We start from the raw sequence: 25,224 nt of genomic DNA, 5'->3' as shown, positions 1-25,224 counted from the left end.
TATTTTCAATAAAGTAAGTAATATTCATGCCCCACTTAAAAAAGCCGTAGATATTTACATATCTATGTATTAGCTAGGAATTGGAAGAATAAAATTTAAAAGAATTTTTAAAACAAACATTTCGCTCGTCACGTGTTCCTCAGGTTGAGCAGATAGATTCCGTGACGAGCACATCCATATTAGTAAGGATACAGTACCACCGGAGCTAATTTACTGTCCTTGATTAGAGGCCCGGATTAGAGGGAACACTTGCTAACATTAAGTGTTTCTCACGGCAGCAATGCTTTCCCAGTTAAAGCACGTAATCAAATTTCGTGCTGTTACTCGGCGATTGCTCAACACTTCAGTTCTGAAAGTAAATTATCCTGCTGCAGCTAAATCTGCAAGCGATCCAACGGTGAAGAACATCCACAAAGCAGACTCCAATGGAATGCTTCATGTGACGTGGAACAACAACACTGTTAACCGCTACCCGTTTGTCTACCTGCGAGACAACTGTCAGTGTCCAGAATGTTTTCACGAATCTTCTCTCCAAAGATCGTTCGATACGGTGGGCCGATTAAAGGTGGACATTCAACCACATCGAGTTGATGTTTTGCAAAACGGCGAAGAAATTTCTGTCACTTGGCCAGATAAACATGTCAGTGTGTTTAAGTCGGAGTGGCTTCACTCCAGACGCCTGACGGAAGAACAAGATACATCGAAGCGACCATCAACGCTAAACAGAGAGGGAGTGATTTTCTGGAACGCAGATCAACTTCAAGGAAAGATTCCTCGCTATGACTTCGCTGAGGTGATCGAGGATGACCGCAAACTGTACGAGTGGCTTAATTCGCTTCATAGCATGGGAATTGCACTAGTAACCAACACTCCTCTTCAATCAGACGAGGGTTATAAATTGTGTGAGAGGGTTGGTTATCATAAAACCACACATTACGGGTATGTAACTTTTCGAGTTTTAGTACATTTCGTCTCGACCCCCCGGGGGAGGGCCCCAAAGGGTAGCGTTTTTCAGCCATTTTGGTCATAAATGGGATATCGGTTTTGGCCATTTTGGGCTTAAATAGGGTATGGTTTTAGCACTCTAGTCTTGAATTGGGTATGTTTCTTAGAAGCTACTTTTCGATTATTGTCAATAAGACCGTCAACTAAAGCCCTTCATAACTTATGTTTAGGGCAACTGTTCCAGCTACAAAGGTCATAAACAGGGTATCAAATTTTTGGCAAGGTCATAATTAGGGTAGTAAAAATGACAGATTTTGGTTATAAATAGGGTAAGGGTTTTGGGAAGTGGGCTGCACACCCCCACCCAACTTTTTTGGGAGTACCCCCCCCCCCCCGGGTCTCGACTCAGAAAATGTAAAGAGTACATGTACGTCGGTTTTCGTGATACCCCTAGCTGGGTACCACAAAAAATCAGACACCTCGAAAAACTCACAAAACTCATAAATGTTTTATGGTCACGCAATGTTCATAAGCAACATTGCTAGATCTTGCTAGAATAGAGCAAGATATTTTGATTTTCTCTCAGGTTTTAATGGCTGTCACGTCGATTTATAGACAGAGAAAAAATGTTTTTTACCAAAGAAATTTAGTAAAAAATAGTCGCTATAATGTCACTCAAATTCAACTTTTTATTGTTTGATCAATATACATTTTTAGCTTTGGCAGTTCTTCGAATTCAAGAGAATGTTTAATTTCTTGATCAATAACGATTTCTTTAAACATAAGCAGCGAATATTAACGTTAAAAGCCGATGTTTTGGCGTCATCGTGACACCATTGTCAAGGCAAAGTGAATAAATAATGCAAAGATTTGATTTATATACAGTCTCTATGAATTAGCATAATAACAGAGGATCACAAGTTCTTCAAGTGAATACCTTTGCGCAAAGTGAGTCTGTTTGCATGTCTATGCTAATTCGTAGAGACTGTATATAAATCAAAACTTTGCATGATTTATTCACTTTGCCTTGAGAATGGTGTCACAATGACACCGAAATGTCGGCTTTTAACGTTAATATTCGCCTGCTAATGTTTAATTTATTTCATATTATTATTAAAACAGTGAATTGTGCTGATTGCATGACAAGAGTGGTTTAAATTTTTGAGGTCTGTGTACATGTGTAGCCTGCAGTGCAAGCATTATTTTAGAAGGAGAAAACTATATAACATCTAGTGAGGGTCCACGTTATGTATTAACAGAAAGTGTATCATCCAGCTGTAAACCATGATACACCTCTGTAAAACACTGTGCACCCCTTAAAACAGCACTATACACCCCTATACCAGCACTATACATCCCTATACAGCACTATACATCCCTATGCATCCTCACAGAGAACAATAGGCCCCTATACAGCACTATACTTAAGAAAAAGAAAACAGGTACCGTGTTTCTATCGAGTTATAGAAACACGAGTGGAAGTTTGGGAGAATGAAAAATGCTGTGGGAACACGAGCCATAGGTGAGTGTTTCCATAGCTTTTTTTAGTTCTCCCCAAACTTTCACGAGTGTTTCTATTTAACAATTAGATTATGAGCTCAAGATTTCTATGAGGTGATAGTTGATTCAGCCTTTGGCCTCATCAACTATCCGCCTCATAGAAATTGAGAGCGAATAATCTAATTGTTTTAGTAGAATTCTAACTGAATTTTCCTTCAAATAACGATTCCAATTATTTCTGGTCTTAGTATTAAACTTCATGCTGTAGAGAATTTGCTTGGACTGAATTGTCAATTTGACATTTGCAGTTGTGTATGCATGCTTATCAGTTTCTGTAAAAACATTCGAGCATTTTTATTTCAAGAAACCGTAAATGGCCTTCTTTTACTCTTCTTAGGAATTTTGTTTCATTTATTTCCAAATATTCTTGCAAAACTTCGGAGAAACATGGAAACGTTGCATTTTTTTCGACCACACCAAGCTACTGAACACTAATGGCTGATAGTGTGCAATGGTTCAGCCAATCAGATTACAGTATTTGCAACAGTATACTAGTAAAATTCTACTAAAACTCGATAGAAACATGGAGAACGTGTTTTCTATTTCTTTTAGAAAACTGACGGAAAAAAGGGTAACAACTTGTTTACTTTGATCATCAAAATGTAAATTCTCTTCATTCACGCCATCATTACGTCAACAGCTGGTGCTAGTTCTGTGTTTCTATCGAGTTATAGAAACATGATTTTTAACCAATCAGCAAGCGTATTTTCTTGGGGCTGTTTTCTAAAGCCCTATACAGTACTATACACCCCTATACACCATTATTCATCCCTATACAGCACTATACACCCCTATACAGCACTATACACCCCTATACAGCACTATGCACCGCTATACGGCACTATACATCCATATACAGGACTATACGCCCCTATACAGTACAATACATCGTTATGCAGCACTAGTATTATACACCCCTATACAGCACTATACACCCCTATAGAGCACTATACACCCCTTTAGAGTACTAGACACCCATATACAGTGCTATATGCCCCTATACAGTACAATACACCATTATACAGCACTATACACCCCTATACACTGCTACGCACCCTTTTACAGTACTAGACACCCCTACAAACCACTATAGAACCCTATACAGCACTATACACACCTATACAGAACTATACACACCTATACGGCACTATACACTCCTATACAGCACCATATGCCCCTATTTAAACAATAGAGTGTTCCTGTTGAGGAACTATGGGCTGATAGTTGCCCCGCAGAAATTTGATGTTCTTAAAACAAATATTTGCTGAGAAGCGAAGCTTCGAGGGCAAATATGCTAGTTTAAGAACATCAAATTTCCAAGGTCAACTATCAGACCAATAGTTCCGAGACATAAACACTCTATTGTCTTTATTGTTGACCACTACATTTTCTTCCGCGCGCCAGTTCAAAATATCAAATTATTTTCAACTTTTTCAGATGAAAGCCGTGAAAGCCAAATGTAAAATTTAAAAAGGAAAATAAACAAAACCCACTTAAAGGAGCTCAGTCACGGTTTGCGCATATTGAAAAGTTTAGCCTCAATTTTTCAAATTCGTTGTTTGTAATCCGTGTTAATCTTCTCCATCATTAGCCATCCTTGTTCCGTTATGGTTTATCATTATGTCTTTGGTGTTTTTCTATCTTATTAAACTGTTATTTTCAGGTTTCCTACCATTTAAAGGTAATTTTGTATGTGGCCAAAATAACTCAAAATACTGTGACTGAACCTCTTTAATACAATTTCATTTGTTTATTTTTTTATAAGCTCGCTTGTTTACAGAAAATGTTTTCACAGAGGAGTACTAGCCATCCAGGTATTTTCCTCGGACAGGCACTATGGGCTGATAGTGTCTCTCCACAGATGAACACTCGTGTCACGTGATCAGTTTAAACCAATAAGAATCAGAAAATTTAGTGGTGAACTATAAACAGTATTATACATCCCTATACAGCACTATTCATCCCTATACAGCACCACACACCCCTGTACAACTTTATTCACCCCTATACAGCACTATACACCCCTATACAGCACTACACACCCCCAATACAGTTCTCTTCAACCCTATACAGCACTGTTCACCCTGATACAGCACTATTTAACAATTAGACCCGTAGCCCGCAAGGGCCACGGGTCATAGCCCATGAGGTGAAGCCAAATGGGCTATTACCCTGTGGCCCTTGAGGGCAAAGGGTCTAGTTGTTTTAGTATCACCCAACTAGTCAGACAGAAAAGGCAATAATAAAGTTAGCAAATGCAAGTTGAAGAAATATTTATTTGGGAATAAAACGAAAGAAAGCATCATGCTCGATTGCGCAAATTTCGCTACTTGAGGACTATTAGTAATAGTCCTCTAGTAGCGAAGCCAATTAAAATGCAGGATTTGCATTAGTCCACTAGTTGGATGATACTAAACACCGTTATACAGTGCTATACACCCCTTTATCATAATTATGGCTAGCTCCGTGAGTGGGCAAGATGAATAAAATCCTGTGCTGTGATTGGCTACCTGAGCGGACAAGATGGAGCTATCTTGCCAGCTCGGGACTACCCGCCATGTCCCGCAAGAAACATTTCCCCAAAAGCCAAATAATAAATCCTTTATTGACCAAGCTTGTTTGGTCAAGATGGCTGGATATTGGCCTCATTCTTTTTTTTGCGAGTTTATGGACTCCACCTCGGGCCATAAACATGCAAAAAAAGAACTTGGCCAATATCCAGCCATCTTGACCTCACACTTGGTCAATAACCCATACATACAGTACTATGCACCCCTATACAGCACTATACACCCCTATACAGCACTACACACCCCTATACAATACTATACACCCCCATACAGCACTGTACACCCCTATACAGCAATATACACCGTTATACAGCACTATATACCCCTATACAGCACTTTACATCCCTATACAGCACTGTACACCCCTATACAGCAATATACACCGCTATACAGCACTATACACCACTGCACATCACTATACACCCCTATACAGCACTATATACCCCAATACAGCACTATACAGAACTATACACCCCTGTATAGCACTATACACCCTTATACCGCACTATACAACCCTTATACCCCTATAGTGCTGTATAAGGATGTACTGGGATGTATAGTGCCGGTATAGGGGGTGTACAGTGTTTTACAGAGGTTTATCATGGTGTATTGTTATACCTCCCCACTTAAATACGTTTCCGATTGGAGGAGAACGTGTCACGTGTCGTGGGTCAAAGCTCACTAACTCCCTAGGGAAACAACAACTTGAACTTTCGAATCGCCCGTGATCATGACGTGCTCCTTGAAATTGCGGCAAATTTGTGAGCCAGCCGGCTTCGCCTCGGGGAACATTGAGGGTCTCGGGGAAACAAAACTCACTGTTTCCCTTGGGGCCAGCCAATTGTGCTGATACATGAAGTGGAATGGACCCTAACTAGATGTTTTATAGGACTTTCCTACCAAAGTACGATATTTATAAGTTAGAAGTTATAGTCTTGTTTAGAATACTTTTCAGTTGAAAAGTGTCATTTATGATTTGATTTTCAGCCATCATTTTGAAGTGCACGCAAAGTTTGATGCCAACAACCTAGCGTACACCTCACATTCTCTCCCGTTACATGTCGACTTGCCTTACTACGATTACGTGCCCGGGGTAGGTACTCCAGTTAACTGAATACAATTTGTAGTAGCTGCAGGTCAATGTTAGAGAGAAAAGGAGACCTTCCACAAAAAAAGTTGTATTAGCCAGTTAGTTAATCAGTTGACCTAACAAAAATCAGTAGCTGTGTCGTTATTACGAGACTGTGTGAGAACCAGTTTTACAGCGGAAAAGTAAACTTTCCAAAAAGATGTTTCCTCTATTTTGTAACTCTTTTTCCTCAGTTACCAAACGTTACTAGTCTGCCTGCAATCACCGTTTTCTCTTAGACGAGCGGTTGTTCTTGGGAACGCGAACGAAAGCTTAAAAGAGAGATAAAAAGAGGAAGGGTTGACACCTGTACCCTTGTTTCGTACCTTAAACCTTTGCCCCCTACTCCTCTATGATGTTCAAAAGAAAAAAAATAAGCTACAAGCAGTCTAACACGTTACCATAGCAACCAACCGCAGCTACAACACTTTTGATTGACACTTACTACGTGTAGCAACCTATATCTTGCGGTCGGGAAAAATAAAGCTTGGAGCCCTCCTTGCTTAGTATTTTACCATGATTTTTGTTTAGGTGCAAATGCTTCACTGTATCGAGCAAGCGTCCAGTGAAGGAGGTGCCAACCAGTTTGTGGATGGCTTTTACGTCGCGCAGCAGTTGAAAGAAAACGACCCAGAGACTTTCAATCTGTTGTCAACCACTCGATTTCAGTTCGTTGACCTTGGGAAGGATATGTTTGGTGAATTTAACAAGAAATTTCCCCGTCTTTTGATAGAGTAAGTTGGGTGCAAATTGTTAACGAAGATTTTAGTTTATTTTGAGCGCACAACTTTTTAAATTCGCTTTGCAATTTCACTATGTGTCTGCGAATTTGGCAGTTCCATTATTTTATAGTAAGAACGGTCAATCAAAGTGGAAACTTTGGACTGAAAGAATATAAGTTTGGTGCGGAATTAAGCTGCAAACGTCGACGTTACGGAAATACATGTAGGAGTGATAGAGTAATGGTATAAGAAATCACCTTTAGTACCACACCAACTTAAGCTAATGCTCTGAAGTCGAGGAAAACCTTACAAAGAATAGTAAAGGTCATGAAAGATGGTTAAAATGTCAGTACTAGCCATGCTTTCTTCAGATCGAATGTAAGAAAGCCGTACACCGAATGTTAATACACCGAATGCAAATATGGCGGACTGCTCGGTTGGCGCCCGGGACGAGTCGCATGCAAGCGAGGCTAGTGAGGCTTTGATGTTTTGTTTTGACAGAAAAGTCTTGCATGGTCTTCGATCTGGTCTGTTTTTGTTTCGCCCTCCATATAAGTTGTTGTGTTCCTGAATGCCACCAGAAGGAATTGAAATCTTCCACAGCAGAGAAAGTGTTTTTTTTTTCGTTTCCGCGGTCGCCTCTCAGGGATAACAGACGAAGGTAAGTAGTTTACGATCGCCGAAGGAACTGTTAAAGTTTGTTCGTTCAGGCTGGAAGATCTTAGAAAATGTGTAAGCGACCGCATTTAGCTCCAAATCGTTTTCATTTGGCTCAAAGCATTCACTGGATACAACGATGGGGGCAGTTGAAGTTCATTCGCTTGGTTATTACACCGTAGTATTTGTTTCGTGCGATTCCGTGCGAGTGGACGCGAAGTCAACTTCTTCCTTTGAGACAAAGGATGTTTTTCAAGAGGAGCTTTTCTTTACTTTGGGGAAGGTACTGGCCATGAAAATCGTGTTGGAACACCACCAGACACCACATAAGCTCGTCATTTAAACGATTTTTCTAAGATCTTCTAATGTGAAATGTAGCGAACAAACTTTAGTTCCTGCGGCGATCGTGAACTCCTTTCCTTCGTCTCAACGAATTGCATTGATCCACTATTTTCCCTAAGCTTAAGAGGCGAACGGTGGAAAATTTATATCCCTTCTCGTGGCGTTCAGAAACACAGCAGCTCGTAGCCACAGCTAAATAAAACAGACCAGATCGACGACTTCTGGGAAGCATTGTCAAAACAAAACATCAAAGCCTCACTAGCCTCGCTTTCATGCAACTCGTCCCGGGCGCCGACCGAGTGGTCCGCCATATTTGCATTCGGTGTATATGACCATCTTTATCGTGAAGTGACAAAATACTCGTTTTCTATATTTTTCCAGGTTGGACGAGAATGAACAAGTTGTCCGATTTACTTTCAACAATCACGTGCGTGATTCCATCATGCTTGCTTCACCAGAGAAAACCATTCAACTGTACGCAGGTTACCTCACCATCGGTAGAATGCTGAGAGACCCTGCCAATCAAATAGAGCACAAAATGGTGCCCGGTGACGTAATTACGTTCAATAACAGCCGCGTGTTGCACGGAAGATCCGCGTTCAAAATCACAGAATCATCGAACCGACATCTTCAGGGATATTATATGGACTGGGATGTTATCTATTCAAGGATGAGGGTTCTGGCTCAAAGATTTAATATTCCATTTGGTTTGTAAAGTCAGCGAGGCATTTTGAAACTAACGGTATCGCGATCTTGTTTTTGCTCGAACTTTGAAGCACCGTATGGCGCTTATTCGAGACAGAGCGCTTATTTCATTTTTGGGAAACAACTGAATGTTCAAAACAAAATTTTAATACGGTATTTAAAAAGGAACAATAACAGACACTGTAACAGTAACAAATATACGGTGAATGTTCAGATAACGTGAGAGAATTTTAATCTATTTCGACGCTGATAGAGATCATTCGTTTGAAGGAATTATACACTGACATGGACAGAATAGTTGAGAAGCTCAGATGAAGATCACTGTTTTTGTAATGCGGCATTACGTGTGAGAAATAAGGAAGATGATTATTAGAATAGGTTCGAAAGGGGGCGTTTATTGGAAGGAGGGCCCTGCTAAATCGAGTCATTACGATAACTTCCAGTAAAATTGAAGGGTTCCGTTAGTTAGTTGGCCGAGTGGTTGGATGGAGCTCTCAGTTTGTGATCATCCTATCTCTAGTGAATTTTAGAAAACAGTCCTAAGAAAATACGCGCGCTGATTGGTTAAAAATCGTGTTTCTATAACTCGATAGAAACACAGAACCAGCACGAGCTGTTGAGGTCGTGATGGCGCGAGCAAAGAGAATTTACACTTTGATAATCAGAGTTAACAAGTTGATTTTCTTTTTTTCGACACGGTGTTTTCTAAAAGAAATAGAAAACATGTTCTCCGTGTTTCTATCGAGTTATAGAAACACTCGTGAAAGTTTGGGAGAACTCGAAAAAGCTGTGGAAACATTCGCCTCCGGTTCGTGTTCCCACAGCATTTCTCGTTCTCCCAAACTTCCACTCGTGTTTCCATAATAACTCGATAGAAACACGGAGAACATGTTTTCTATTTCTTAAATAGAAAAATATGTTACATCCACGCTATTGTGCAACTAGCAACCTTATAAATTGAACAGATCGACCTGCAGCTGAAAGGTGTTGCTTTTGTAGTAAACATCAGGCTACGAGACACTAACACTTGTGTATATAAAATACAGTAATAAAATCTATGATACGGGATATACAGGGACGTAGCCAGCCATTTTTTCCATTTAAGCCCAAATTGCACAGCGTAAGTCTTATATATCAGATTTTGCCAACGTCCAAAAAAAAAAAGAGAAAAAACTATTTCAAAGTTCTGCTTTGTTAATAGCCTTTCAGCATTTTTTCATGTATAAGATTGAAAGTCATTATTTTGTTTTTCAAAATAAAACGTTGATATAGCGGTGATTCGCTGTTGAATAGTAAGAAAAAGAAAATATGGCCTTTCGGCTGCTAAAATAATTATTTACAGCTAGCTTCGCCCCTGATTTAGTTATCTGCAATATCACCGCTGCACATTTCTGTTGGTTCTCTTCTTTTACGTACTAGAATTTCATTGGTTTTAAAAACAAATGCAATGATTAGCGACTCCTTTGAGCCATGCGTTAGTCAGCTGGGCATGCGCAATTCTATCGGAAGCGTGATATTTTCCGACTTCCAGGGTCGCTCGTTTCTCGACCGCAGGTCCAAGGAAACGAAGACTCAGGCAACGAGGCTGCGGACTGTACTCAAAGTTTGAGACCCGATTTTCAATTCTTGGGGATTTCTCTAAAATGTCACTGCTGGGACTTCGATGAATTTGAGAAACAAAAATAGGCTATGAAATGGGAGTTATACCCCTAACAGGGTAATAGGCTCCTGACTACAACCCCGCCCTAAGGACCATCCTGAAACGTTCCACATGTAATGGTGTCGTTCTCACAGGACTGGCAAGCCTGCACGTGCAGTAATAAAATATAAGATATCGAATTGAGTGGTGTGAACGATTAGCAACAGTTTTCTGAGTCACAAGTTGGGTGGGGGAACCTCTCTCCGAAGACTGAGAAGAGGGCCAGAGCTTGGCTATCAGGGTTACAAGGCTATGGGAATGGTTCTCCGAACTGCGGAGTATTATGTCGGATCAATCGTGCTGCTCTCAGGCAATCAAGATCGAGTGCTTTTGTTGTAAGTAATATAAACGTAACAATGAAATCGCTTTCGCCCTCCACAGGTTATGTTTCCGCCATGTTTAAATTCCGCTCTACCGTGACGCTGCTGTCTGACTGTTTAGGCCATCACAAAAGAAAACTCTGGGAGTAGGAAAGTGGGGTAGACTGCTGGCAGCCGGTTTTTTCTCTGAGGGTCACTTAGACGAGTGTTAATCCATTGCGAACGCAAAAGGGCGGTACGGCCGTGACTGAGTAGGGAAGAAGGCGAGACAAGGGCGATGTGCGTGCTGCATAACGTGCTTGCATGCGCCTATGAATGAATGAATCGTCCATTCCTCCGTCCATTCCCCTGTAGGCTAAAGGGTCTCGCGTCATAACCTCTGCTGAATTTTGAGATGAAACAGACTGCCATGTCAGCAGTCTAAGAAGTGGGCAGAATGCCACAGAAAAAAATGGTGCAATGGATTTGCCCTAGCTTCGCCCTTCGCTAGTCACGTGTTCCTGAGGTCGAAAGAAAAGCAGACTCTACATCCATATATGCAGATGTTAGAGAACCAGCTTGTCGTGAGCTTGTGTATTCAGTGCAGTGAACCATTCAGTGTTTCCCACGGCATGCAGCAATGCTTTCCCAGTTAAAGCACGTATTCAAACTTCGTGCTACTACTCAACGATTACTGAACACTTCTACAGTTCTGAAAGTAAATTATCCTGCTGCAGCTAAATGTGCAAGCGATCCAACGGTGAAGAACATCCACAAAGCAGACTCCAATGGAATGCTTCATGTGACGTGGAACAACAACACTGTTAACCGCTACCCGTTTGTCTACCTGCGAGACAACTGTCAGTGTCCAGAATGTTTTCACGAATCTTCTCTCCAAAGATCGTTCGATACGGTGGGCCGATTAAAGGTGGACATTCAACCACATCGAGTTGATGTTTTGCAAAATGGTGAAGAAATTTCCGTGACTTGACCAGATGAACATGTTAGTGTGTTTAAGTCGGAGTGGCTTCACTCCAGACGCCTGACGGAAGAACAAGATACATCGAAACGACCCTCAACGCTTAACAGAGAAGGAGTGATTTTCTGGAACGCAGATCAGTTTCAAGGAAAGATTCCTCGCTATGACTTCGCTGAGGTGATCGAGGATGACCGCAAACTGTACGAGTGGCTTCATTCGCTTCATAGCATGGGAATTGCACTTGTAACCAACACTCCTCCTCAATCAGACGAAGGCTATAAATTATGTGAGAGGGTTGGTTATCATAAAACCACACATTACGGGTACGTAACTTTTCGAGTTTTACTACATTTCGTCTCGACTCAGAAAAATGTAAAGAGTACATGTACGTCAGTTTTCGTGATGCCCCCACCATCTGGGTGTCAGCTGCAGGGTGTCACGAAAACTCAAACAGACCCCGAAAACTCAATCAAACCCCGAAAAATCAGACACCTCGAAAATAAAGATATAAACTTAATTTGATTCCTATCACCTAAAATGTTTTATCGTCACGCAATGTTCATAGGCAACATTGCTAGATCTTGCTAGAATAGAGATATTTTAAAATCTTCACGGGTTTTAGTTTGGCTGTCGCGTCGATCAGACAGTGAAGAAATGTTTTTTTGCCAAAGAAATGTAGAAAAAAAGAGTCGCTATAATGTTACTCAAATTCAGCTTTTTATAGTTTGATCGATATATATTTTAGTTTGGCTTTGGTAGTGCTTGGAATCCAAGTTAATGTTTAATTTATTTTGTATTATTATTAAAACAGCGAATCTACTACAATTTTGTGGTGATTGCGTGACGAGTGGTCTAAATTTTCGAGGCCATTTTTTGAGGTATGTGCTTCAATTTGAATAACATTATGGCGACTATTTCTTCGGGAAAAAAGTCGTCGGCAAATGCCATCAAAGTGCCAGTTGCTATTTCAAACCATACTACCTTTTCACTGTTTGATCGACACTACAGCGATAAACGGAGAAGATGGAGTAGGGCTATTGCCCTCGCAGTCCCACCCCTACGCGATCCCTTAGACTACGAGTAGTCCTTCTTTCGCTTAGTCCGTCGTGCATGAAGCGAAAGAATCGAAAACCGCGAGGAAAAAACCGCGAGAAAAAAATAACCGCGCGAAATCCTGGCGGTTAGGAGCGCACCAGGATTTCGCACGGTCATTTTTTCCTCGCAGTTTTCTTTCGCGTTTCGCAAGACGGGCTAAGCGAAAGAGGGACTGAAACATACTAGCAAAAGTATGGCTCAGTGACATAACAACACAAGTTGACGAGGCGTGCTCAACACAACAACTTTTTTCTCTAAGCAACTTGGGTAATACAACAGCTTAACACAACTTCCGGTTACGAATATATTACACTGCTTTCCCCCAGATTTTCAGGATGCACTTAAACCCAAGACATAGTGATAACCCACAGTTACAGGTTAAGTTTAACAACTGGTTTTCTAATCCTTCGAGATCTTCGCAAAACTGTAGGTGGACTACTTACAACTAAAGGAGATACAACAGTATCCTCGTTTTCAGGCAGATCTACATGTGGTTCAAAAGTACTATCGAGAGGATTCACATTATCATCATTTATTTTCTGACCACTTGATTCAGGCACCACGACATCTGGCTCACTGACATCATCTGGTATATTATCATGTGCTCTTATCATGTGATCAGTGTGCACATATCTGGTTTTGTGTCCTGTCCTAACTACATAGGTTCTGGGCCCACAAACTTTAATTATAGTGCCTGGAATCCACTTATCAGTCTTAGAATTGGCCCTCGAGTTTCGTACCCGCACCCTGTCATTTCTTACAAAGGATCTTTCCCTCTTACATTTCAAATCCTTATACATTTTCTGTTTCTCTTGCTTATTCTCTACAACTTGTGCCAGATTAGGCTTAATCAGACTTAATCTTGTTCTTAGGCAACGCTTCACCATCAACTCAGCGGGGGTCACACCAGTTGTACTGTGAGGGGTTGTGCGATACCGAAATAGAAAATTAGCAAGTCTGTGTTTCATAGAGATGCCCTTTTTACCCTCAAGCACTTGTTTAACTAAAGCATCCTTAACAACTCTCACAGACCTCTCCGCTGCCCCATTAGATTGAGGGTGATAGGGTGGAACCAAAGTGTGCTTGATGCCGTTTTTGCGCATGAATTCGGTAAATTCAATGGACATAAACTGTGGTCCGTTGTCAGACACCACCTCTTCAGGTAAACCATGAGTAGCAAAAATTAAACGGAGCTCATCAATAGTCCATTCAGTAGTTGTAGAGCTCATATGTTTCACTTCAATCCACTTTGAGTGGCTATCGATTACTACAAGGAAGTAATCATTACCCTTCTGACAGAAATCAATATGGATCCGTTGAAATGGTCTAGTTGGCCACTTCCATGGGATCAGGGGTGCACTGGGTGGGGCATTTCTAACATTTTGGCATACTGTACATACTCTCACTGCTTCCTCGATTTCCTGATCCATTTTTGGCCACCACATGCATGTACGAGCAATTGCTTTCATACCACATATACCAGGGTGTTCCCAATGCAACTGCCTCAGCATTTTGGCTCTAAAGATTGGTGGAATAATCACCCTAGAGCCCCAAAGGACACAGTCCTGTTCACAGGACAGCTCATTTCTTCTATTATGATAGGGTTTGAGGGTCTCATCAGGACACCCTTCTGGCCAACCTGACATCACAAATTGATGTACCTTACCAAGTACAGGATCTACAAGGGTTGCCTTTCCGATATCTTCTGCAGTGATTGGAAAATCGTCATCAATTACCCTCACACTGTAGACCACACCCTCACTTCCCACTGTGGAGTCCTCATGTGGTAGCCTTGAGAGAGCATCACAGTTGGCATGGTCTTCAGATCTTTTGTATTCAATCTCATAGTCATACGCTGAAAGTACTAGAGCCCACCTCTGCATTCGAGCTGCTGCTAGTGTGGGGATAGCGGATTTTGGATTGAAAATTGCCAACAATGGTTTGTGATCAGTGATCAGGGTAAATTTACGCCCATACAAAAACTGGTGAAATTTTTTTACACCAAAAACAATTGATAATGCTTCACGCTCAATTTGTGCATAGTTCTTTTCACTTGAACTCAGTGTCCGAGAGGCATAGGCTATTGGCCTCTCCAGGCCATCATCCATCACATGGCTAATAACTGCTCCAATTCCATAGCTGGACGCATCACAAGCAAGTCTCAGTTCACAGTCCCCATCATAATGCACCAACAGTGCATCACTGGTGAGACCTTGTTTACAAGCTTCGTATGCTTGCTGACACTCTTTTGCCCATGTCCACTGGACACCCTTTTTGAGGAGCTCATGTAATGGTGCTAGTGTGGTTGCTAAACCTGGAAGAAATGGGTGATAGTACTGGACCATGCCCAAAAAAGATCTCAACTCACTGACGTTTTGTGGTACTGGTGCCCTTTTTACAGCAGCCACTTTTTCCTCAACTGGATGCAAACCTTCAGCATCTATCTTCAAACCCAAATAGACAACTTCCCTCTTCAGAAATTCACACTTTTCCACCTTCAAATGCAGGTTATATTTATGCAACCTCTCCAATACCTCAGCCAGGATTTTGATATTCTCCTGCCAACTGACACCACCAATAAGAATGTCATCCTGCTTACACACACATTTTTCTACTCCTTGCAAAATCATATCCATTTTAGCTTGGAATATTTTAGGTGCTGATTTAACCCCCTATGGTAATTTGGTGTAGGAATAGAGTCCCTTGTGTGTGCTAATTGTCAGGTACTCACGACTTGCTTTATCAACACTTAGCTGAGCATATGCATGCGACGAATCAAGTTTGCTGAAAAATTTTGATCCCGAGAGGGCAGCATACAAGTCCTGTTGGGTGGGAAGGGGATACTGCTCATCTTCAACAGCTGAGTTGATGGTTACTTTGTAGTCCCCACAAATTCTAACCGATTTGTCAGCCTTTGGCACAACTACTATTGGGCTTACCCAGTCTGAACTGTCAGTTTTAACGATTACCCCATTTTTCTCTAACTTATCCAACTCCTTTTCGACTTCATCTTTTAGTGCATATGGAACTCTACGTGGCTTAATAAATATGGGCTTTGCACCATCTTTCATGGTGATGTGTGCTTCCAACCCTTTCATGCCCTCATAACTATCTTTGAACAACTCACTGTGTTTAACTAGTAATCCATCAAGTTGACTTTTGGCACTTTCCAACTCGGATCTTGTTAAACTAAATATTTCACCCCACTCAAGCCTTATATGGTTTAACCAATTTCTTCCCAGCAAAGTAGGCTTCTTCTCATAATCAGCTACAATAATTGGCAATGTATATTCATGGCCCTTGTATACTACATCACACAGCATTTCACCACACACTGTAAGGGTTTCACCCATATAGGTTTTCAATTCAACTTTTGACGGACGAAGTGGAAAATTACTGAATTTCTGAGAATGTGTGCTCTTACTCATTATTGAGTAATCAGCTGCAGTGTCTACTTCCATTGCACATGGTGAACCATTTATGGTCATTTCTACAGTATAACTTTTGTTGGTAGGATTATCTGTACCAACTGCATACATGGAATAAATACCTAACTCATCATTATCATCACAACCTTCTGTGTTTGATTCTAAGACACTATGAACAGTACCTTTAGCTCCTGGTTGTTTTGTTTTCATGCCAGACTCAACATCTTTACTGCGACAAACTGATGCAAGGTGACCTACTTTGCTACATTTGTAGCATTTTGCTGACTTAAATTTACACTTAGGTGCAGCATGCTTACCACCACACCGGTAACATGAGGGTTCCTTAGTGTTTACAGTTTCCAGTTTATTTACTATGCCTTGGCTGTCATCACTTGCACTGACAGGACGGAATTCTTGAGTGTTCTTCTCTGCCATTTCCATTGACTTTGCAATCTGGCACGCTTTCTCAAAAGAAAGATCCTCGGTGTTCAAAAGTTTATTCTGTATTTTGGGATTGTTCAATCCGCACACAAAACGGTCTCTCAGAGCTCGGTTGAGAAACTCTCCATAGTTACAATGAATCGATAACTTCTTCAAGGCCACAATAAAGTCACTGATGGATTCGTCTTGTTTTTGATAGCGAGTTCCAAAATGAAAACTCTCTGCTATCTCCAATGGCGCTGGATTGTAATGTTTCTCCAATGCTTTGACAATGTCCGCAAAAGGAGTGTCTTTTGGTTTCACTGGTGCCAGCAGATTGCTCAGGGTAGAATATGCTTCGGGTCCAATCTCAGTCAGAAAGATAGCACGTTTTCTATTTGCAACTGCGAGATTGGCTTCCTCTTTACCCTCGCCTGTTTCTTCTATGACATTATTTGCCATGAAGAACATTTCCATTCTTTCCACATAGGAACGAAAAGTCTCTCGCTCAGGGCTGAACTCGCCGACACGACCAAACAATCCAATTCCCGCCATTTTGATAGCACGTGCTCAAACTTTGATCAAGTTGCCTCGGTCGAAAACAAACCTTTTTCCTCACACAGAGAAAATCAAAACTTCACTGGATTTCTCATGCGTCTTCGTGCATGTAGAGTATCCCATCCTCGTCGCCAAAATGAAACATACTAGCAAAAGTATGGCTCAGTGACATAACAACACAAGTTGACGAGGCGTGCTCAACACAACAACTTTTTTCTCTAAGCATCTTGGGTAATACAACAGCTTAACACAACTTCCGGTTACGAATATATTACAGGGACTACTCGTAGTCTACGATCCCTGGACTGCCTGTTAATAATTTTGCTGTCATGTGTCGTGCTTATGCGAAGGCAGCGCTTTATTGGCGGGGGCGCGTCGAGTAAGTACGGTACTTAAAGTGATAATCTTGTTTATAATACTTCTCGATTGAAAAGTGCCATTTATGATTTGATTTTCAGCCATCGTTTTGAAGTGCACGCAAAGTTTGATGCCAACAACCTGGCGTACACCTCACAGTCTCTCCCGTTACATGTTGACTTGCCTTACTACGATTACGTGCCCGGGGTAGGTACTCCAGGTAACTTAATAAAATTGGTAAGTAGGTCACTATTTGTGAAAAAAGGGAGACCTGTCAAAAAAGGATGCATTAATTAGTTGACCAAACAAAAGCAGTAGCTGTGTCATTGTTACAAGACTGAGTGAGAACCAGTATCAAAGAAGAAAACTAGACTTTCCAAAAAGTATTTTTTCCATGTTATTCTTTTACCTTTACCAAACGTTACTAGACTGCCTGCAGTCTGGGCTTTCTCCTAGACGAGCGGTTTTTCTTGCAAACGCGACAGCAAGAAAAGAGGATGGGACTGGGGGAGGTTGACGGCCGAACCCTTGTTTCGTTCCTTAAACCCTCAACCCCTACCCCCTACCTGATGTTCGAAAGAAAAACAATCTACAAGCAGTCTAACACGTTACCATAGTACCGTAAATCCTCGAATTAGCGGCCGGGGCGCTTATTTTAAGGTCAGAAGAAGACGGGGGACGTTTATTCGAGGGGGGCGCTTGTTTAATTTTTTCCATTTTAAGACATCATTTCCGCGTTAGCAACAACATAAGCTGTTTATCGACATAAAAAGCTGATCCTAAAGTTTAAATCGCGTCACCGATTGTACTTAACGTGTTCAACGTATTCACTTAACACGTTCACTTGACGTGTTCACAAACTGAAAGACTGTGCAAATCTAGTACTACGTGACGAAAACTATATATTTTTTGTTTTCTCATTACTCGTCTACAAAATGGGGGGAGGGGAAGGAGGTGCTTATTGAAGGAGGGGCGCTTCTTTTAAATTTCGGCCGATAGGAGGGGCGCTTATTCGAGGAGGGGGGGAGCGCTAATTCGAGGATTTACGGTAATCAACTTCAGCCGTAGTACTTTCGATTGACCCTTGCTACGTAAAACAACCTATATCTTGCGGTCGGAAAAATCTGACTGCAGGAAACAAAGCTTGGAGCCCTCCTTAATTAGTATTTTGCGATGATTCTTGTTTAGGTGCAAATGCTTCACTGTATCGAGCAAGCGTCCAGTGCAGGAGGCGCCAACCAGTTTGTGGATGGTTTTTACGTCGCGCAGCAGTTGAAAGAAAACGACCCAGAGACTTTTAATATTTTGACAACCACTCGATTTCAGTTCGTTGACTTTGGGAAGGACATGTTTGGTGAATTTAACAAGAAATTTTCTCGTCTCATGATAGAGTAAGTTGGGTACAAATTTTTAAAGCCTAGACTTTATTATGAGCGCGCAACTTTTGAACTTTGCTTTGCAATTTCCAAATGTGTCTGTGAATTGTCAATTCGATTGACAGGAATTGTCAATCCAAATGCAAACCTTGGACGGAATGAGGTTATAATATAAGTTTGGAGCGGAATTCAGCTGCGAACTTCGATAAATACAAGCCTCATTAAAACTTCTAAGTATGTAGGAGTGATAAAGTAATGGTATACGAAAACACCTTTAGCACCACACCAACCTAAGCTAATGCTTTGAAGTCGAGGGAAACCTTTCGAAATCTAGTAAGGCTGGTCATAAAAGATGCATACAGTAGTTGAAATATGAGGACAACTCGTGCTTTCTTCAGATCGAATGCAAGAACGCCGTACACCAAATAATAGCACAGCCACATGTATGCATAGAAATAGAAACCATGCAACTCTTTTTTCATGGTCAACATGGCTAGCGGCATGGAATGCGGGCGCGTACGACGAAAAACGACGTCGAGCAACATGGTGGCCATACTCCAGCTAGGTTGCCCGAGGTGTGCAGCCTCGGTTAACAGTCATATATTCGCAGAGGATCTACAACTACTTTGACAATGTTATGACGAATTTCATGATCAATAACAGGACGGACGCATGAAAGACAGACGTCATTTTGTTTATTGCACCGGTCGAAACAAGGTATCCGCTAACCAGTATTACGTGGTTTGTTCGGAAGCCGGTTAACGCTAACGTTAACGCCCAGGATAATGTTTTGTGTAGTTTGAGAGACTAAACAATATAACAGAAAAACTTCACCGTAAAGCAGGCCGCAAAGATTAAAAAAATCAAATCAAAATTCTCGCTTATCCTGGGTTAGCTTAATCAGGCTGTGAACAACCCGGCCAAGGAGCTCCGCTTTTAGGCATGGCTAAATCTATATATTAGTATGGCTATCTTTATCCTCAAGTGACAGGATACTCTTTTTCCTAATTTTTTTCTAACAGGTTGGACGAGAATGAACAAGTTATCCGATTTGCTTTAAACAATCACGTGCGTGATTCCGTCATGCGCACTTCACCAGAGAAAACCATTCAACTGTACGCGGGTTACCTCACCATTGGTAGAATGCTAAGAGACCCTGCCAATCAAATAGAGCACAAAATGGTACCCGGTGACGTAATTACGTTCAATAACAGCCGCGTGTTGCATGGAAGATCCGCGTTCAAAATTACAGAATCATCAAGCCGATTTCTACAGGGATTTTCTCTGGACTGGGATGTTATCTATTCAAGGATGAGGGTTCTGGCTAAAAGATTTAATATTCCATTTGGTTTGTAAAGTCAGCGAGGCATTTTAAAACAAACAGTTTAACGTGCTTGTGTGTGCTCGAAATTTGCATCAATGATGTGAAGTAACCTTTGATAAAACTGAAGAGTGTTTGAAGTTCTCAGTCTATGATCGCCTTCTTTCTTAAATATGACATGACATGGGATTTAGTTATGTACTCTGTCACCGCTGTAAATCTGCGGTGGTTCTGGTCTTCCTTTTTATTCGTTGTATTAGAATCTAGAGCGTAATTCAGGCAGCTCAGGGGAAGTTGTCTGACCCCTGGTCGATTGAGTTACCACCACACATGCGCACGCTAATAGTTTGCAGAACTTGCAGTAAAATCTTTAAAACAAACTCTTTAACTAAACCAAAGCACTGCCTTTTCGGCTTGCTCGGTGTTCGTCAATGATAAAGTGAGTTATATAGCTGTGACTGAGCATGTACTAACGTAATCTTAAGATTTACTTTTCATTATTGAAGATAACACAGCGGTTTTCAACTGAGTATCGTCAAACCGAAACCAAAGTGCTCACTCTGGCCAATCACAAAGGGCACAGACAATCCAGTGAGCCAATCAAAACTCCAAGAAAATACATGTAGCTGGCGCGAAGCGCGGGAAAAGGAGTGTGAGCGAGTCACGATTGGTTTTGGATTTACTTCTGGTTGGGTGGCAAAGTAAAGTTTAAGTCGATGATACTTGTATCAAGCGCTTTCGTTTGACCATCAACTATCATGTATTATAAGTTATGTGCTTGTACCTGCCTGTAGTTGTGAGTATTGTGAACGTAATGAGGTCAGTGTTCAAAAAAATAAGAAGGAAATATGGCCTTTCGGTTGCTAAAATAATTATTTACAGTTAGCCTCGTCCCTGATTTAGTTATCTGCAATATCACCGCTATACATTTCTGTTGGTTCTCTTCTTTTACATACTAGAATTTCATTGGTTTTAAAAACAAATGAAATGATTAGCGACTCCATTGAGCCATGTGTTTGTCAGCTGAGCATGCTCGATTCTATCGGAAGTGCGATATTTTCCGACTTCCAGGGTCGCTCGTTTCTCGACCGCAGGTCAAAGGAAACGAAGACTCAGGCAACGAGGCTGCAGACTGTACTTAATGTTTGAGACCCGATTTTCAATTTTTGGGGATTTCTCTAAAATGTCACTGCTGGGACTTCGATGAATTTGAGAAACAAAAATAGGATAGGAAACATGGGAGTTATACCCCAACACCTCAGGACCATCCTGAAACGTTCCACATGTAATGGTGTCGTTCTCATAGGACTGGCAAACCTGCACGTGCAGTAATAAAATGTAAGAGATCGGATTGAGTGATCGGACTGAAAGTGTTGAAATTGACACACGAAGGATCAGAGAAAATAGCTGGAACTAAATCGTTAACATCGATTCAGAGACATAGCAAGCTTCTAGCGAGCAAAGTGGAGGAGTGCCACCAAATAAAGGCCAGAGTGCAGGAACTGAAACTTGAACGAGGCGACGACGAGGAGGACATTAGAGCGTGGAGCACAGGAATCGAAAAGAGCTTGCTGGAGTACGAAGAGGCGGTCGAAGGACTAGGAGAGTTAGAACGAAGTTTAAGGGAAGAAGAAACGAGAGATTCAAGAGAAGGAAGAGAAAACCAGGTGGGAGATTAAGAAGAAGTTTGAAGCAAAAGCAGATGAGAAGGCGAGTGATGCAGGTAAACCGAAAGCTAAATTACCAAAACTTGTGATTACAAAATTCCAGGGAACCCACCTAGACTGGCAGAGGTTTTGGGGGCAGTTTGAAGCAAAGATAGATAAATCAGACATTGGCCCAGTTGCCAAATTCTCATATTTGAAAGAGTTGCTTGTACCAAGGGTCAGAACCACCATAGATGGGTTACCTTTTACCAGTGAGGGCTATACGAGAGCAAAAAACATCCAAAAAACCAAATATGGTAGACCGAGTGAAGTGGCCAATGCTCATGTTCAAAGCATAATGGGATTGCCAGTCATCACAGGAACAAACCCAGCAAGAATTTGTGAATTCTATCAGAAGCTAGTAACTAACATCCAGACGCTAGAAAGCATGGGAAAGGAGAAAGAAATTAGAGGGTATGTTAGACTTACTCTAGACAAATTACCGGGCATCAGAGCGGACCTCGTGAGGTTAGATGATGATTGGCAGGAGTGGGGGTTTCCACAGTTGGTAGAATCTTTGAGGAAGTAGTGTGAGAGAAGCCCAGTGCCCCTGGACAGCCATAGGGGTGGGAACTTTTGGAGGTATGACAAGGGAGGTGATCGGACATTTCAGACAAAACAAGAGGATTGGAAGCCCAAGCCCTGTGTTTACTGTAAATCGGCAGAACATAAATCACTTGATTGTGAGAAGATCAAAGGGGTAGCTGATAGAAGAAAGTATTTGAGTACCAATAAGTTATGCTTCAACTGTACCGGAACAAAGCATCGAACTGCTGAATGTCTATGCAAGACCTTTTGCCAGAAGTGCAATGGCAAACATCACACCTCAATTTGTGACAAGAACTCTAACCAGTTGATGTTAGCAACAGGGGAAGGCTTAGTAGTGTATCCAGTTGTTGTGGTAGAAGTAGAGGGAATTATGTGTAGAGCTCTATTGGACACTGATGCAGGTAGCTCATATGCATCAGCTACATTGATTGAGCGACTTAACAGACAACCTGATCACAAGGAGTACAAGAAGATCGAAATGATGATGACATCAACAAACCAGAAGATAGAAATGTACAAGGTGCGAATTTCTAACATCAAGGGAGACTTCAGCCTGTCTGCTACCCTGAGTAAAGTTGACAAGGGTGTCCTACTGACAGTTACCAACCCACGATATACAGAAGTAATCTCGCAGCATCAACATCTCAGGGGTGTAATTATGGATGACGAGGATACAAAGCAGGAGCTGCCAATTCATGTGATCCTGGGTGCCAGTGAATATTCGCAGCTAAAGACAAGCACAGTGCCGAGAGTAGGGAAGCCAGGTGAACCAGTAGCAAAGCTCACGTCCTTTGGTTGGACCATTATGTCCCCAGGTGCAGAGACCAATTTGAGTAGTGTATACCTAACCAGAAGTTCTTCAGCAGATTATGAGCAATTGCGCAGCCTTGATGTGTTAGGTCTAGAAGATAAACCGGCAGGCGATCAGCAGGCAGTATACAGTGAATTCCAAGAGCAGCTAGTATGTCATCCAGAGGGTTGGTATGAGACTGGCCTCTCGTGGAAAGCTGGCCACCCGCCCCTTCCTAACAACCGAAATGGAGGTCTCTGCCGTCTAGCTAATCTGGTGAAGAAACTTGAGAAAGAACCTGGCCACCTGGATGAATATGATAGGATAGTACAAGACCAGCTTGCGCAAGGGATTGTGGAAAGAGTGAATGGTGAGCCACAGGGAGAAAGAGAGTTCTATCTACCCCACAAGTTAGTGATAAGGGAAGCAGCAGGGAGCACAAAGATGCGAATAGTGTTTGACGCATCAGCTAAAGCAAGTCAGACAAGTCCCTCATTGAATGATTGTCTAGAGACGGCCTCCACTCCAAAACTTACTGTGGAGTGTGCTAGTGCAAAACCGTTTCAAACCAGTAGCGCTTTGTGGCGATCTCAAGCAGGCTTCCCTACAAGTACGCATTGGAATGGAAGACCGAGACGCCTTGAGATTTCACTGGATCAAGAACAGAGATGTGTCAAATGTGGAAGTATTGCGATTTACCCGTGCATTGTTTGGCCTCGTACAGTCACCGTTCTTGTTGGGAGGGACACTGCAACAACACCTGGAAAGCCTAAAAGAAAGGTACCCAAAAGAAGTGGAGGAAATCAAAAGGAGCATGTACGTAGATGATTTGATTACCGGTGGGGAAACAAAGGACAAGGTGCCTGACCTAAAACAATCGGCCATTGCAGTGTTTGGAGAAGCCCAGTTCGATCTACACAAATGGCATTCAAACAAGCCCGAGTTGGAAACGAGCGCGGAACCGGCCATTCCCCTGTAGGCTAAAGGGTCTCGCTTCATAACCCCTGCTGAATTTTGAGATGAAACAGAGTGCCATGCTAGCAGTCTAAAAAATGGGGAATTGCCACAGAAAAAAATGGTGCAATGGATTTGCCCTAGCTTCGCCCTTCGCTGGTCACGTTTTCCTGAGCTCGAAAGAAAAGCAGACTCTACATCCATATATGCAAATGTTAGAGAACCAGCTTGTCGTGAGCTTGTGTATTCAGTGCAGTGAACCATTCAGTGTTTCTTACGGAGCCCCATAAGGGACGTGCAACTTATCGACTTGTCAAGATGTCGAAATGTCCAAATGTTGAGCTATTGAAATGTCGAGATATCGAGATGTGTTGTCGAGTTTTGGATGTCGACATGTCGAAATGTCGAGATGTCGAGATGTCGAGATGTCGAGATGTCGAAAAAGAAAAGTTGAGAATGTTGGCCCAGAACGCTAACAGACTTATTGCAGGCTCATGAAGACGGTGTCATGGCCAAAAGAGTTAAAATGGCGGAAAAGGTCTTTACAGTATTTCTTCTCTCAAGCTGATTTTTCTTTAGGGCACAAGCTGTTCTTGAGAGGTACCTACCTGTCTTAGAATAACAGGCACACACGGATCGTGATCAACTGATAGAAAGGTATTTTAGCCTTGGTTTTACACAGTGTGAAATCTGTGCCTTCTTTGTCCTCACTCATGGAATCAGGATAAGCGTACGTCAGCTGAAAAGAATATTGCAGAGGGGTGGCTGAAGAAGAAGGGGACATCATATTGACCTTGGTTTGGTCATTAGCGCAATCGAACAAGAACTGGAAGGAAGTGGGGGCTGTATAGGTTACCGTGCAATGTGGCAGCGACTAAGAAATGATCGTTGAATGGTGGTTAGTGGAGAAACAGTGCGGCACGCTTTAAGGATAATAGATCCTGAAGGAGTGTCTGAACGACTAAGAAACTGGTTTAGGCGAAGACAATATAGAGGTAAGGGACCGAACTTCTTGTGGCACATTGACGGTTATGATAAACTTAAAGACTTTGGATTTTGTGCT

The 25,224-nt window shown here is 41.8% G+C and overlaps 3 protein-coding genes across 3 annotated transcripts in view; all 3 read left to right on the top strand.

The window, feature by feature from the left end:
- The first annotated feature begins 134 nt into the window (after positions 1-134).
- LOC110061236 (gamma-butyrobetaine dioxygenase-like) lies at positions 135-9,937 on the top strand. The gene is made up of 4 exons (XM_089290480.1): positions 135-939; positions 6,063-6,168; positions 6,736-6,938; positions 8,307-9,937. The coding sequence occupies exons 1-4, from the start codon at positions 281-283 to the stop codon at positions 8,638-8,640; spliced, it is 1,302 nt and encodes a 433-aa protein (XP_089146606.1). The 5' UTR covers positions 135-280; the 3' UTR covers positions 8,641-9,937.
- A 1,126-nt stretch (positions 9,938-11,063) lies between these two features.
- On the top strand, positions 11,064-24,513 carry LOC110061238 (uncharacterized). The gene is made up of 4 exons (XM_020768070.2): positions 11,064-11,930; positions 17,567-17,672; positions 18,654-18,856; positions 19,864-24,513. The coding sequence occupies exon 4, from the start codon at positions 22,725-22,727 to the stop codon at positions 24,033-24,035; it is 1,311 nt and encodes a 436-aa protein (XP_020623729.2). The 5' UTR covers positions 11,064-11,930; positions 17,567-17,672; positions 18,654-18,856; positions 19,864-22,724; the 3' UTR covers positions 24,036-24,513.
- Positions 24,514-24,591: 78 nt separating this feature from the next.
- The window catches only part of LOC149118164 (uncharacterized), a 1,547-nt gene continuing 914 nt past the window's right edge, over positions 24,592-25,224 (top strand). Inside the window, exon 1 of the mRNA XM_089282363.1 lies at positions 24,592-25,224. This exon is cut by the window's right edge and continues 914 nt beyond it. Coding sequence (XP_089138489.1) covers positions 25,054-25,224 — 171 coding nt within the window. The 5' untranslated portion in view covers positions 24,592-25,053.

The sequence above is a fragment of the Orbicella faveolata genome, unplaced genomic scaffold, assembly GCF_042242905.1.
Source record: "Orbicella faveolata isolate gen_17 unplaced genomic scaffold, um_ofav_v1 contig_1, whole genome shotgun sequence".
Lineage (NCBI taxonomy): Eukaryota > Metazoa > Cnidaria > Anthozoa > Scleractinia > Merulinidae > Orbicella > Orbicella faveolata.
The sequence above is the reverse complement of the archived record's forward strand: the minus strand, read 5'-3'. Positions and strand labels throughout refer to the sequence as shown.